At 45.2% G+C, this 16,717-nt stretch overlaps 1 protein-coding gene across 1 annotated transcript in view; it reads left to right on the top strand.

Moving 5' to 3' along the window:
- The window catches only part of EIF2D (eukaryotic translation initiation factor 2D), a 102,719-nt gene that overhangs the window by 40,899 nt on the left and 45,103 nt on the right, over positions 1 to 16,717 (top strand). The window contains exons 3-7 of the mRNA XM_075333692.1: positions 2,544 to 2,627; positions 6,609 to 6,699; positions 8,398 to 8,505; positions 8,721 to 8,974; positions 10,845 to 10,962. Of these exons, the coding sequence (XP_075189807.1) occupies positions 2,544 to 2,627; positions 6,609 to 6,699; positions 8,398 to 8,505; positions 8,721 to 8,974; positions 10,845 to 10,962 (655 nt within the window). The remainder of the gene's footprint in view (positions 1 to 2,543; positions 2,628 to 6,608; positions 6,700 to 8,397; positions 8,506 to 8,720; positions 8,975 to 10,844; positions 10,963 to 16,717) is intronic.

The raw sequence follows: 16,717 nt of genomic DNA, 5'->3' as shown, positions 1-16,717 counted from the left end.
GACTGAGCGTCGGTCTTCTTCATCCTGTATGTTCATGGAGTGCCATCCCTAAGACACGCACTACGAACCCTTCGAGTGCCATCTTGATCTTTACTACAATTATGATTCAACAAAACCGGAAAAAGGAGTCGGCATACCGGTCAGTATAACTTTAATGTGTAGGTGCGTATTCATACTGACATAAACAGAGAAAACCTAGGGTAAAAACCAATGAGCAAATACCATGCAGTAAGTAAGTACCGTATTTTTCGGACTATAAGACACACTTTTTTTCCCCCCAAATGTTGGGGGAAAGTGGGGGGTGCGTCTTATGGTCTGAATATAGGGCTGCGGGGAATGAGGGTGCTGCAGTGGAGCGGGTCATCGGGGGCACGAGCAGGTTGTAGCAGCCTGCCGTGACCTCGTGGACCTGCTCATTTAATATGCACGCCCATCATCCCGCCCATCATCTCTCAGCGCTGAAGCCTGCACTGACAGGTGGGCGGGATGATGGGCGAGGGATAAACAGCCGGCCCGCATGATCACCCCTGGCAACTGCAGCCTGGAGTGATCATGTGCGGCTGTATTCTATGCCATATCTACAGGAGCTATAGCAAAGCTGGAAAATATAATTCAGCACAAACTCAACTAGAATTTTCCAGGACCAGAAAAAAAGTAAAGATTCATTTAGAGGAGCCAACCACAGCCTTTAAATGACCGCTGATTGGGTATGTGAAAGCCTGATGGCCTGTTTTAATGGCCTAGTTTAGTCATGCTGACCACTAGTATATGAAAAAATTGCAATATGTGAAATTACAGTACTTAATTATTTACTGACCTCCCTCGTGTGTCGCTTTCTCTACTGCTGGGATTAGATATTCACATGTAAAAAGCACAGAGACATTCATATCTATTTGGAATGCTCTTTAACGTGAAGAAGGCGTGGCGTTATAGAAATCACAGGATCAATGGAAATAATAATATGGAAATTATGAAAAACAGAACATTTTTTTCAAAACCTCTCATAGTATCAAAATGTTCTACCACTCTGAATGCACTTTGACACGCAAAATCATCAAGATCCACCTCTGGCAGCTCCCTTTACAAGTGCCGACAAATGACGTCTCAGATGTGCTCTATAAGCATAAATCTAGAGATTCTGCAGGCCATGGTTTCATGATTAAGCCAACAAGTGTCACATAATAGCAGAAGTAACAGGTAGCAAATATTACAGAAACTGGAAGGAAGATTAGAGGGGTCCAGCTACCGTACAATATGCCACCCCACAATATGTACATTCCCTCGTGAAGGCCTCTTCTTGGCATTGTCTGTGTAGACTCCAGAGCAAACTCTGGCTATCATTGGTTCCAAGATAAAATCAAACTTATCACTGAAGATGACAGTCCTCCATTGCCGTCTTGGTCTTAACCATGATGGTCTTTTGAGAGCGGTGGTGTGAGGTTAATGTAAACCTGTAGTTGAATGTCTGCCTCATAGTCTGTCATGCAAACTCTTTCTTGTAGTGCAAGGTGTCATAATGTACAGTACCTGGACTTCATTAGGCTTCATCCCATGTACAGTAAGAGCTCGGCATTACATTGAATGGTCGTGAAACCAGTGGTATGGCCATTTCTCTAAAATGCCACAAGCCATACCCTTTGCAGCTTGAATGGCCTAAGCGTGCTACCATTGCCTGCAGCATCTCCAGACTTGTCTCCCATCAAGCAGATCTGGGCCTTCATTGGTTTGGCAATTGCAAATGTTGATTTGTTGGCCTAAGGACATTCAGCAAGGCAGAACTTTCCCCCGACCATCAATAACCTCACTGATGACAGCCAAGGTGTGCAAGTTTGTGTACTTCTACGCATGGAGCTCATACTCGATACTGAATAAATCAAGAGATTTAGAAAATTTTGTTTCCATTTTTTCAACATTTGCATATCACTAACATGGCTACCCATCCCATGAGTTCCACAATTTCACCACTTTTCCTTCTTGGTGTTGCGTTTCAATGTTGAGCAAAGTGAAGGCACATGCAAATAACAGAGTGCATATTCATCAGATTTAGGAATATCCAGTCCAGATTATTTGCCAAATAAGTCTATATAATCATTGCATTGCAGGCAGTGGGGATATGCTCGTGGCACCAAACATTGTCGTTTACACAGGATGATGTGCTGCCGAAAATAATGATTTTAATGCTGAGTTGAAGTGTTGGGGTTTTATTGTTGAACTAACTATGGAGTGTAAATTACATAGTTATTTTCATGCCGGTATAAACGTTCCAGTCACTCTACAAACAATTAATGTCAAAACCGCTGGCATCAAAAATTACAATTTTTATCTAAACTACAGCAAGCAGCCCAGTAAGTGACACATGGCTGGAATCAGGGTCTCTGTCTCTATGTTATGCTGCTCTCAGGTTAGGGGGCAAAAACCTGGTGACAGATTCCCTTTAATAGGGGAAGCTTTGACCTATTGGTAGAATCACAGATGAGCATAATGCCCTGTAGCTTACACCAGCATACATTGTAAATATTCACTCTTTCTATTTACTTCTGCAGTTTATTCCCTATGGAGTTTTCCAGATCTTCTTCCAGCTTTTACCACTTGGCCACCGGTTCTTGAAAAAATGTCTGGCGGAGCAGGTAATATTCTGGATTATTGTAGTTATATTAAAAAAAAACTTATGGAGTTTTATGGAGTATTTTTTTTTCTTTTTTTTTTTTTTAACCCCGTGTGATGGTAAATGTTTAAATCCAAAACTTCCTGTAAAGATGGATAGTACTAATGTCATCTGTTTGCTTTATTCTGTTTCCAGGGAGAGGGCAAATACCCAGCTTTTTGCTAAATGTGTTTTAATGCAATATATGGCCAATAGTACATGGAAACCTGACCATCCAACCTATATGAGCTTGTTGGACAATTTGTTACAAAACCATGGTGCATAAAGATCAATTTAGACAGTCTATTAATGGGAGGACGATCGTTTGTTCCCAATTAAGATCTATAAAAGGCACCTAATTACCAAACAAAATACAGGCAGTGTTTGCTCTCATTTTATTCCTATTGCTCCTACAAATATTTTTGTTTGTTTGTTATTTGCATTAGCACTAAATATGAAGGTCCATGTCTCTGGATATGGTGGATTTAAAAAAAATAAAAATCTAAACTAGCAAAACCTGGCCTCTTTTGACAGCTCCTGTTTAACATCAGACTCTTAGTTGCACAATTAGACATGATAACATGATCTTCAAAAGGGGCAGTCATATGCCATTGGCTCAGATCACAACACCTCTGTGCTGGGCTCTGTTGTGGTGTCTGTTGTTCTGACAGGAAAAATATCACTGCACAGGGATCGGTGCATGTGCAAAGGCATGTAAAGCCAGTGGCCCAAACAGGGAGTCTCCAGTACGTATGCTCCGGCTCACTGCAGAATGACTAGTGATGAGCGAGCACTACCAAGCTCGGGTGCTCTGTACTCGTAATGACTAGTGATGAGCGAGCACGATCCTGATCACAAGCTTTCCTGGGAAGCTCGTGTTACAGTTCGGGTCCACGGGCTGTAAAAACAAGCACATTATTAAAAAATTATGATTATACTTACAAGCCCCGCGACACGTCCTGCAGACTGTCTCCCGGCCGCTTCTGCTTCCGATCATTGCTGTGCCCCCGGGTAACCACCACTGACTAAAGGACCTGCCTTGACGTCATAGCCATGTGACCAGTCTGGTGTGAATGTTGTACAGACATTGGCTTACAGACTGGTCACATGGCTATGAAGGCCCTGTTAACTTCCGGGGGTATTCATTGCACTATTAGTCACTCGGCAGTCTTCGGCTGTTTTCGGCCGTGTTCGCGATGATGTCAGGGTTCACCTATGGCTCATGGACTCAATTGAACTTTAACTGTCACTGTTCGAGTCTTTCCCTGCACTGCGCACACTCTCCCGACAGGAGCGGATCGACTGCATGTATTTCCATGCAGCTGAGGCGCTCCTGTCAGGAGAGTGTCAGTCCATGCGGGGTGATGCAATGCGAGACTCACATGAGTCATACGCAAGTGGAATCATACACTCAGTGTCAGCCTGCTTCTTGCTCTGTATAGACGCTTGTCTGTACAGAGTGATGAAGCAGAGCTGACATTTCTCTACCGTTGGACTACGTCGGACTAAGGAATTTTTATAATGAAGATGCAGTCTCTAAATGTTTTTTTGTTTTATTTCTAATAAAAAAACATTTTTCTATGTGTTGTGTTTTTTGGGGGGGGTTTGTGTTTTTTTTTTGTTGTTTACTAGAAATTCATAGTGGCCATGTCTAATTTGGCGTGACACTATGAATTTTGGGCTTAGTACCCGGCTGAAAATACAAAGCTGGTATGAACCCCACTATTACCCAGAGTGCCACTGCCATCAGGGCCGCTGGACGAGCCAGGTAAAGCACCTGGAAATGGCGCTAAGAAACAATGCGCCATTTCTAGGGGAGGCTGCGTTTTTTAGCATGGGGGGCCCTGATTGCTTGGGCCTTACAACGCTAAGAATCCCAGCCTCCAGCTGCCTGGCTTTACCTGACTGGCGATCAAATACGGTGGGAACTCCCGCATTTTTTTTTTTTAAATTATTTTTTAAATAATTAAAAAAAAATAATGGTCTTCCTGTATTTTGATTGCCAGCCAAGGTAAAGCCAGGCAGATGGGGTGGCAGCCCGTAGCCATCGGCTTTATGTGCGCTGAGAATAAAAAATACTGCGGAGCACTACGTAATTTTTTTTTAATTATTTATTTTTTACACTACTATATGTGTGAGGGACCCAACAGCCAATCACAGACGCTGTCGCGCAAAATGGGCGTCTGTGAAAGCGTTTGTGATTGTCTTTTATTTTAACAGTAAAATAACACAACAACACAGAGAAAAAATATTTTATTAAAAATAAAACAAAAGATATTTAGGACTTAATCTTTATTACTCAAAGAAAACCCTCCAACGTAGTCCAAAGGCAGGCGAGCATCTTCAGCTCTGCTACTTTTGACTTACAGGAGCTTGGAAGGTCCTGTAGTCAATGGTGGTTACCCGGGGGCACAGCAGTGATCGGACCCGCAAGCAGAAGCGGACAGGAGACAGAGTCTGCAGGACGCATTGCGGGACCTGTAAGTATAATGACAATGTTTATTATTAACTATATTCTTTATTTTACAGCCCCCCCGCCCCATCCCATAAATGTAAAGTCCAAGTTCGGTGTTCGAACGCAAATTCGCGTTATCTGAGAACCCGAACTCTATCTTTACAAAAGGTTCGGACGAAGCTCCCGAACATGAACATTGGGGGATCGCCCATCACTTTATATGAGCGTTCTTAGGACGTCTTGTTCCTAGATAATTTTGCAGTGTAAACAGGCTGTTGACCACCTGTAGACCAAGCCAAATGCAGCCATGCACTGTGCATCATTCTTGGCACCGCATCATCCTGTGCTGCTGAGAACAATGGCAGTGTTTGTGCACGGAACGATATATGGCAGATCGCTCAGTGTGCATCATTTATCGCGGTCGGCTGTGTAAACAGGCTAATAAGCCACCGCTGATTAGTAAATATTTAACGATCAGCAGTCATTTATTCCCACTGGTTGATCCGTATTACCTTCATCTCCATTACAGAACTTTAACAGCTATATTGGTTCCTGCATTGTTTTCTTCCAAATTGTCTTTGCTGAAATGTGGGACTTTTCGATAGCAACTGGTAATCTAGACTGTATGGTGGTATACAGCAGGCAAGACACCTGCTACTTGCTATTTCTGGGTCGTCCTTGTTATCCCCTAAGCACATTTTGTTTTTATTAACCATTTCACTAACTGTAACACTAGATCAGGTTGAAGTACCTTCTTAAAGACTGTGCCCTCCTAAAATACATCAAGAATGTAAATATAAATCCATCAGTTGTCTTACACGCATGATATCTGCTGATTGACGACCTCTGATAGTCATTATTTTTCTGCTATATTTTGGGGTCTTGTGGAATAGTGTTTTAGAGGAGTTTCCCCACAAACAAAGTTGATTTAATCAGTAGATCTTGAAATAATAATAAGTTCTACAATTGGATGTGTTTAGAAAATATGTTCCTATGCGGAGATAATCTTATATACTGAATGTTTCTGTCCTTACAGGGACAAGATCTGATCATACACTACATCTCCTGGGCCGTGGAGAAATAAAAAGTATACAGACATTACAGTACAGGATCATAGCGGATTCTTTCTTTGAGGTAAAACATTTTTTTAAAAAATAGGCAGGGGAAATGTTTTACCTCACAAAAAGAATCAGATATGATCCTGTGCTGTAATGTCTTCATACTCCTTTCCTTGTGGATATAGTTTTTCCTGTACTGAAACATTAGCTAAAGGATTGTTTTGGTGTTTTGAGCTGCGTGCTTATTAAACAAATAGAAAAAAGGGCAGATATAACATAACTGAACGCCTATGATACAAACATGATGACACATTGTTTGTTGCGAAACGTGGAAAGTAAGAATAATAGCTAATCGTGAAGTGGCTGCCCTGCCCTACAACCTACAAAGGATGTCATTACTAGGAGAAAGTTTCCCACCGTATCCATGTGCTGATGTTTGTGTCTATTCCAGATCTGATGCTGCCTGGCGTTGTGGTGCCACCTACAGGCCTTCCAGAGGTTCAACGGGGCAGTCTGTGTGCCGTCATATTAGTGGGAAACAGGTATTCTCCATAATAGTACAATTTAAATATTCACTAAGAAAAACAGACAAAAGGTCAAATATAGAAATAGTTTATTGAATTAATTTAAAAATATTAAAACCAGGATAGGGAATGAAATCACATAAACACGTAGAAAAATAGGGCGGTGTGTGATATATACAAATATTATTATTATTTACTGCTTATAAAAAATAGTTTTGTCTCATATCAAATCACATATATACATGTATACCTAGTGTAAATATATTAATCAAGTGGTATATATATATAAAAATATAATACTGTGGCAATTTAGATATGACAGATGATAAATACAATGAAATATAAAGTGTGAATATATGGTAATATAATAAATTATAGGAAAAATGTATGGAATGCATAAATAAATTAATAATATATCCATACATCTATCATCGCTCCATAAAAATATAGTTATATGAAAATGATGTCATAAATAAGAGGCCATCAGATTAAATAGTATAATTTATCAAATTAACAATTCCACAAAAAAGAAACACATGTAATATATAATATTAGAGTATTTGCCTATATATGTGTGTGTGTATGTATATATATAATATATATATATAATATATATATATATATATATATATATATGACAATTAAATATTCAATAAATACAACTATTCTGGCACATTGGATCATTATATAATATATTCAATGGTAGTAAAAAAATCACTAATCAAAATTGATAATTAATACATATAAAGTGCAGGTTTGCAGAATATTAATATCAAATACACCCTGGTATCAAAAAATGAGTACTAAATATATTAAAATATATATTATATTATATAATAAATTTATAATAAGTAGTGACCACAGTACTATATAATAAATAAAGTGCAAATAGTAATAATATTGTAAGGTCAATTAATTCACAGGCTGCATTCACTGCTATATTATAACTGCTAGTTGTGATGCACTGTCAGCAGACTACCAAGGAATAGAAAAAATAGATTCCATAGTGCAGCAGTGTAACACGTTGATAAACAATCTAAATAACTAGTAGTGTGAGGGAATTGATTAGTACGCCAGATGGCATCAGAGTATGATTGCTGTAACCCACCAGGTGCTTATGGCAAAAACTCAATGGACTAAATGAAATTAATTAGGCAGGAAAAAAATCAAGCACATTACCTCAATGTAAATGTACACTGCCCGTAACCCCGATGTACATTTCGGAGGTTTCTTCCTTATATTTCACGTAATAGTATAATATAGTCTAAGTGTGAATGGGCATAAAAATATCTGTCCCACAGTGTTCCAGACCTGTGTGTAACACACCTATGTCCAAGCACTAATCTCTCGCATTCTTCAACTGCCATCTCCTATCTCAGTAAAGGGAAAGTCTTCACTGAATACAGATTTTACCTCAGAATTGGGAATGTTGATAATGACCGATCAATTCTGGCAGAGAAAGAAGCAGATTTGTCTGATAAGAAATATTACAAAATAGCTTATATTCATATGCACTATTGATTTATGGAATAAAACCTAAAATGACGGTTATGGCTGAAATATGAGTACATTGCCAGTAACATTTGCTGCTTGTACAGAGCAGCCCTTGATGGGCAGTTCTGCTTTTCCCTCGTAGCTGTTTTGTGTTTCCGCACCACAATGCAGTATCTTTGGGCAGCAGGCTCCACACATTTTTATTTGTTATTTTTTGTGCAGGGCTCCTGTAGCAATTGGTGTGTCCACTATGTCCACAAGAGAGATGTTGGCTTCTGGAATGAAGGGGAAAGGCTTTAATATTTTACACACGTACAAAGATCAACTATGGTAAGAAAGTGACCACTATTACTAGAGTACCGCTGTGCTGTAGGCTTAGGATGGATCACATGTACATAATGTTAGTACATAGGTTTCATGTGTAAAGTAATAATTGTCAGCACACCTACTGTGTGCTGTAATCCCAAGAATGGAGTAACAAGTACAAGAACATTTTGTGACTGAGCCAAGCTGGGTATTACATATAAGCAATGTGTTTATGGCAGGGCCTATGGTGACAAGTCGGGTCCTCCAGTCATTGCTCCTGTGGAGACAGAGCCCGCACCTGTAGCAGAACAGGAGGAACCATTCATCCCCCAAAACTCGGTGCCTGAAACCCATGTACCCGAAACACAACTGGAAACGTTGTGCCTGGTTGAAGTAGCAGCTGATACACTGCAGGAAGGTGAAGACATTGGTGAAGAGGAAGACCCAGAGGAAACGCAGGACTCAAGTGAAGGTTGTCACGTATCCCCACAAGGTAACTATTTACCCGGTCCACGTAGACATAAGCAAATGCTCACTGGCATAATCTGTAAAAGCGATCCTGTCACCAGGTCAAAAGTGACCATTTTGTTCCACATTTTATTATACCCACTTTTTCCATGATCATTCCATTGTTTTTGTTTGTTTTTTTACAGCAGTTTCCAGAGATATGAGCTTGGTGTTTTTTTTTTTTTTTTTTTTTTTTTTAGTGCACCCAATGTGATTATTTTATGGGCTTTACCAAAGGGGTGTTGCTTATATGATCCTCACGAGACGTGACCTTAGGGTGTCTTAGGGCAGATTAAAGACAATATTCAGAGTAGTAAAGAAATACACAAATTAAGCGGAAAATGGCCACTGGTACCAAGTCCTCTTTAAGGCTTCCCCTTACATTAGGTGAAAGTCTGCCTAACCTACTAATTTTGGCAGAATAGGCTGGATATCTTTTATGTATAGGGCCACCCGACTTAAGGTATAAGGCTAAGTTCACACTGATGCAACGGATGCGTTGCAGATAGTGGCACAACTGATGTGACTGATGCTGCAAAAAAAGATCCGTTGTGTTTAGTTTTTTTTTACTGTTTTACCGGCGGCCGACTATTGTGAACGATCAGCTGATCGTTCACAATAGCCGGGCGAACAGCTGATTGTTCACAATAGCCGGGCGATCAGCTGATCGTTCACAATAGCCGGGCGATCAGCTGATCGTTCACAATTAGCCGGGCGATCAGCTGATCGTTCACAATAGCCGGGCGATCGTCTGATCATTCACAATAGCCGGCTGATCGGCTGATCATTCACAATAGCCGGCTGATCAGCTGATCGTTCACAATAGCCGGTGATCGGCTGATTGTTCATAATTTCCGGCTGCCAGCCAATCAGCTGATCGTTCCGACCTCTGGAACTGAATTTACAGTCGATCATGGTTTTTTACTGTGCGCATGCTCACAGTAAAAAAACGATCCGCCGCACACAAAAAACGTTACATTCAGCGTTGCTCCCGCCTGCTGGTCAGTCAGTAAATGACTGATCCATCACGCGGCGGATGAAACGCAGGGCCACCAGTCACACTCCGTCGCTAATAGAAGCCTACGAGGAAAAAAATGGATTCCTGCAAAATATTTTGCAAGATACCGTAATTCCTAAAGGCGACGGATTGTGACTGATGTAAAACAACAGAAGTGTGAACTTGGCCTAAGGCAACAGCTTTCTCATCTCTATCCGTTGAAAATCCTGGAGTGCTTGGCTGACCTGAGTGTATTCTGAAGTTGGGAGAGATACTATGACTATCTCATGTTTAGGAGCAGGTTTACCATTACAGAAAAGGAAATGGGCTGATTATAATTGATTAATCTATTAGTAAGGAAAATCTGCTTCTAAAAGGTTAATTGGAGTGTCTCACTATATGAAGTGTCCACAAGATAAACACCAAGTAAAAGCTGTGGCAGATTTTTAATTTGTACCTATTTCTTTTAGCTGTTCAATAATACACATGAATCCTTTTTACATTGCTGCAGATATCATTACATGCAGCATGAAGTAAGATATAGATGTTTAATGTTCATATGCAATCTCCCCCTTACTTTGTGGTAACTCCCAGCGCAGAGTCAGGAAGTCTCACATCACTGTCAAAATAGTAGGACAGTGGAGATCCCAACTTCAGCTTTCATCTTTTAAAATCCCCTAGCTTTCTCCTTTAAGTTAGTGATACATATTTTACATTTACTAATTGTGAATATCTAGACCCTAGTCCCAGCTATGTATTAGGTTGCCAGAAACAAGATTTAAAAAATACTATATTTATCCTTTGTGTTGGTTTGCATTAATGCTTCACATAAGAATTTTCTTCCTTTATCTCACTATAGAAGCCATGGACAGCTTATTAAACCAGTGTTTCTTCCATGCTTTGAGGCACAAAGTGAAGAAATCAGACCTCCCCCTGCTTACAAGCACCTTCCTGCGAAATCATCTTTTCTCCTGTTGGTGAGTTGTGTTGTACTTTCAGTAATGTTATTGGTAAGAAATCCTTCCCAATGTTTAGGTTGCAGACCATTTATTGCAGTACACACTGCTGTGTCTGGTACTGCCGCTCTGTCTCGCTCACGGTACCAGACACTATGAACTAAATAAAAGAGGCCGTGGTGCTCTAGTTAACACCACTGTTCCCTTGTTTTGCTGATCGATCGGGGTCCCTCATCAATCACACATATAAGGGTTCAAAGAATAGGTGTAGAATCACAGGAAAACTTTTAAAACCTAATACATAATTATGTATATATTCACCATTATCGGGGTCTTGCTGGGAATCCCTGCCCTGTGGAGAGATCAAATACTAGAAACAGAACTAGTACCTCTCTCTACTTTTCTCAGCAGCTGCTCTTTTCTTAACCCCACTGATGTCACATAGGATGGTCTGATTCAGACGCCTCTGCAGAATACAAGAATTTATTTTTAGAGTGCGTTCCCACGATCAGTGTTTGCAGCGTTTTGGACGTGGCATGCTTCAGCAAAACACTGCGTTGTACAGTACAAGCTTAGTGGATGGGATTTCTAGAAATCCCATGCCCACTATGCTTCTTTTTTCTCCAGCAAACACTGACCTGCGGTGCGTCTTTCCAGAAGGCAGCATGTTAGTTACTTGCTGCAGAATTACCTGCGTCCTCCGTAGCGAGAACACAAGTGAGAGACAACAGCGCAGTGACCCTGATCGTGGGCACAGTCAGCTGTGGTCTCCTGCGTTCTCCTGCAGAGGAGATACGCGGCCCCACCGGTCAGGATCCGCTGCGTCCAGGACGCAGTGAGTCCTGATCGTGGACACATAACTTAAATATTTCTTTGTCACTCCATTGGGAGACCCAGAGAATTGGGTGTATAGCTTCTGCCTCCGGAGGCCACACAAAGTATTACACTTTAAAAAGTGTAACCCCTCCCCTCTGACTATACACCCTCCCGTGGATCACGGGCTCCTCAGTTTTATGCTTTGTGTGGAAGGAGGCACACATCCACTCATGCATTCTCAACTTAGTTAGGTTGGAAGAAAAGAGGGCCCCCACGGGGGCCCCCGGCATGTTCCCTTCTCACCCCACTACGTCGGCGGTGTTGTTAAGGTTGAAGTACCCATTGCGGGTACAGAGGCTGGAGCCACATGCCGTCTCCTTCACCATCCCTTAAGCGGCTCTGGGAGAAGTGGGATCCTAAGCGGTCATCCATTTACTGGGACCGTGCTCCATCCGCAGCCCCTGTGGGAACCTGCCGGACCGGAGCCTCTTCAACCTCAGGGACCGGGCCCTGCAACTCAAAGGTACTCTGTGTCCCCATAGGGGACTGTGCAGGGAGCGCACCTTCTTCCCGGAAGCCGCGGCGGCTGCTGAATTCAGGAAGCCGGTGGACTTCCGTGCCGACCGTGCCTGCTTGTCGGGCGCGGTCTCAAATTTAGTCCCCGGCTTCATCGCGGCCTAGTCGCAAAAATCCCGCCCCCGGGCCTGCCTGTCAGGGGTAAGGGCGGGATTACCGACCTGACGTCGGATGTGAGGGCTGGAGCATCCTGCATGTTTCCTCCCCCCTCACTGATCACTGTGGGGACCCCAGATTCCCGCACTTTGCTGGCGCCGCCCACGGCTCCACTCCTCCCCTGAGAGCTCCGGCAGCCATTTTTTGGCATTCTGCCGGTGGAGGATTCTCAGTGAACAGCTCTGCAGCTCCGGGGGATCCAAGGCAGGGAATCTGGAGGACACACTCCGCTCGTTTCGTTAGCGGTCGGTAAGCCACACCGGTCACCCGGTGCTGGTCCCCCTAGGGTGCCGGATTAGATACGTATATATATATATATATATATATATATATATATATATATATATATATATATATCTGTTCGGTCGGGCTGTATACCCCTTTCCCATATACCCTCAGTGATCACTCTCCTAGGAGACAACAGCATGTCGTCCACAAGGAGCAAAGCTGCTAAGGCACAGGGTTTTTTTGCGGCCTTTACCTCTTGTGGGGCTATGTTACCTGCGGGTTCCACCTACCCTCACTGTGAGCAATGCTCGACCCCTGTTTCGCTTGCTCAGCCGGAGCCTCGGACACTGGTGGGCCCCTCGGCTCATGTAGACCCCCCTGCTCCGCTGCAGGGACAGAGTTCGCCTCTTTTGCTGAGAAACTCTGAGTCACTTTCACAATCCATGGCTCAGTCTATGGACAAATGGTCTTCTAAGCTGCTAGAGGCTTTGCAGTACAGACCGGACCTTTCACAGGCCCCGGCCCCTGTTGGCTCGTCGCCTCCAGGCCCCTCTCGGTCCGCGCCACAGCGCGCTCATAGGTTGGCCCCTCGATCTCAGGCGGAAGACTCCTGCCCGGACCGTAGTCCTAGACCGGCTAAGCGGCCTCGCTGGGACTCTTCCTCGACTTCCTCTCGCTGCTCGGGATCCCAGCTTGAGGACTCTCTGGAGGACGAGGCGGACGTCGCAGCTCAGGGCTCTGACCCTGACGTCGCCCTTAACCTTGATACACCTGAGGGGGACGCCTTAGTAAATGATCTTATCTCGTCCATCAACCAGGTGTTAGATCTCTCTCCCCCGCCTCCTCCTGTAGAGGAGTCGGCGTCTCAGCAGGAGAAACACCAGTTTCGGTTCCCCAAACGTACACGCAATACGTTTTTTGATCACTCTAACTTCAGGGACGCTGTCCAGAAGCCCAGAGCGGTCCCGGACAAGCGCTTTACTAAGCGACTCACTGACACGCGTTACCCCTTCCCATCTGAAGTCGTTAAGGGTTGGGCTCACTGTCCCAAGGTGGATCCTCCAGTCTCAAGATTGGCGGCTAGATCCGTGGTGTCGGTTGCAGATGACTCATCGCTAAATGATGCCACTGACAGACAGATAGAGCTCCTGGTGAAGTCCATCTATGAGGCCACGGGCGCGTCTTTTGCCCCAGCCTTTGCAGCCGTGTGGGCACTCCAAGCTATCTCGGCTTGTCTGACTGAGATTAATGCTGTCACACGTAATTCTGCTCCGCAAGTTGCGTCTTTGACCTCTCAGGCGTCAGCCTTTTCATCCTACGCCATGAACGCCGTCCTGGACTCTGCTAGCCGTACAGCTGTAGCATCCGCTAACTCTGTGGCAGTCCGCAGGGCCATGTGGCTGCGCGAATGGAAGGCAGATTCGGCTTCCAAGAGGTTCTTAACCGGTTTTCCGTTTTCTGGCGACCGTTTGTTTGGCGAACGATTGGATGAGATTATTAAGGAATCCAAAGGAAAGGATTCCTCCTTACCCCAGGCCAAACCTAAGAGACCTCAACAGAGAAAGGTTCAATCGAGATTTCGGTCCTTTCGTCCCTCCGCCAAGTCCCAATCCTCTTCGTCCAACAGGCCGGAGAAAGGCCAGAGGAACTCCTATGCGTGGCGATCCAAGTCTCGCCCACAAAAGGCCGCAGGAGGCACTGCCTCCAAGACGGCTTCCTCATGACTCTCGGCCTCCCCTGACCGCATCCTCGGTCGGTGGCAGGCTCTCCCGCTTTGGCGACGCCTGGTGGCCACATGTTCAAGACCGATGGGTGAGAGACATTCTGTCTCATGGTTACAGGATAGAGTTCAGCTCTCGTCCTGCGGCTCGTTTCTTCAGAACCTCTCCGCCCCCCGCTCAGGCCGACGCACTTTTTCAGGCAGTAGCCGCTCTAAAGATGTAAGGAGTTGTGATCCCCGTTCCCCTTCAGGAACGTGGTCGCGGATTTTACTCCAACTTGTTTGTGGTGCCAAAAAAGGACGGGTCATTCCGTCCCGTTCTGGACCTCAAGCTACTCAACAGACATGTGAGAACCAGACGGTTCCGGATGGAATCTCTCCGCTCGGTCATCGCCTCGATGTCACAAGGAGACTTCCTAGCATCGATCGACATCAAGGATGCTTATCTCCATGTACCGATCGCACCCGAGCATCAACGTTTCCTGCGTTTCGCCATCGGGGACGAACACCTCCAGTTCGTGGCATTGCCTTTCGGCTTGGCGACAGCACCACGGGTTTTCACCAAAGTCATGGCATCCGTTGTGGCGGTCCTGCATTCTCAGGGCCACTCGGTGATTCCCTACTTGGACGATCTCCTAGTCAGGGCCCCGTCTCGGGTGGCGTGTCAACAAAGTCTATCTGTCGCTCTGGCGACTCTCCAGCGGTTCGGGTGGATCATCAACTTCCCGAAATCCAAGTTGACACCGACCCAATCACTGACGTACCTTGGGATGGAGTTTCATACCTAGCAAGCGTTAGTCAAGCTTCCGAGCGACAAACAGCTTTCTCTGCAGGCAGGGGTGCAATCCCTTCTTCGGAGTCAGTCACACCCCTTAAGGCGCCTCATGCACTTCCTGGGGAAGATGGTGGCAGCTATAGAGGCAGTCCCGTTCGCGCAGAACGGATTCTGCAGTGGGTGGAAGCCACAGCTTCCACCATCTCCGCAGTTCACATCCCGGGCGTAGAAAACTGGGAAGCAGATTTTCTCAGTCGTCAGGGCATGGACGCGGGGGAATGGTCTCTGCACCCAGACGTGTTTCGAGAGATCTGTCGCCGCTGGGGAATGCCGGACGTCGATCTCATGGCGTCACGGCACAACAACAAAGTCCCGGCATTCATGGCACGGTCTCAGGATCACAGAGCTCTGGCGGCGGACGCGTTAGTTCAGGATTGGTCGCAGTTTCGACTGGTTTATGTGTTTCCTCCTCTGGCGATGCTGCCCAGAGTGTTACGCAAGATCAGGTCCGACTGCCGTCGCGCCATTCTCGTCGCTCCAGACTGGCCGAGGCGGTCGTGGTACCCGGATCTGTGGCATCTCACGGTGGGTCAACCGTGGGCGCTTCCAGACCGCCCAGACTTGCTGTCACAAGGCCCGTTTTTCCATCTGAATTCTCTGGCCCTCAACCTGACTGTGTGGCCATTGAGTCCTGGCTCCTAGCGTCTTCAGGGTTATCTCAGGATGTCATTGCCACCATGAGACAGGCCAGTAAGCCTACGTCCGCCAAGATCTATTATAGGTCTTGGCAAATCTTCCTATCCTGGTGCGCTAATAACGGTTTTACTCCATGGCCGTTTGCCTTACCCACTTTTCTTTCATTCCTTCAATCCGGAATGGACAAGGGTTTGTCACTTGGCTCTCTCAAGGGCCAAGTATCGGCGCTCTCCGTGTTTTTTCAAAAGCGCCTAGCCAGGCTTCCGCAGGTCCGCACGTTCCTGCAGGGAGTTTGCCACATAGTCCCACCTTACAAGCGTCCGCTGGAACCCTGGGATCTTAACAGGGTGCTAACGGCTCTTCAGAAACCACCTTTCGAGCCGCTGCGGGATGTCTCTCTATCACGTCTTTCGCAGAAGGTGGCCTTCCTAGTGGCAGTCACATCACTTCGGAGAGTGTCTGAGCTTGCAGCGCTGTCATGCAAAGCCCCCTTCCTGGTGTTTCACCAGGATAAGGTGGTTCTGCGTCCGGTCCTGGAATTTCTCCCTAAGGTGGTATCCCCTTTTCATCTCAATCAGGATATCTCCTTGCCTTCATTTTGCCCTAATCCAATTCACCAGTGTGAAAAGGATTTGCACTCTTTGGATCTTGTGAGAGCACTCCGGCTCTACGTGTCTCGCACGGCGCCCCTGCGTCGTTCAGATGCGCTCTTTGTCCTTGTCGCTGGCCAGCGTAAGGGCTCGCAGGCTTCCAAGTCAACCTTGGCTCGGTGGATCAAGGAACCGATTCTCGAAGCCTACCGTTCTTCA

This window comes from Anomaloglossus baeobatrachus, chromosome 2 (assembly GCF_048569485.1).
Source record: "Anomaloglossus baeobatrachus isolate aAnoBae1 chromosome 2, aAnoBae1.hap1, whole genome shotgun sequence".
NCBI classification, from domain to species: domain Eukaryota; kingdom Metazoa; phylum Chordata; class Amphibia; order Anura; family Aromobatidae; genus Anomaloglossus; species Anomaloglossus baeobatrachus.
This window is presented reverse-complemented; position numbering and strand designations above follow the sequence as displayed.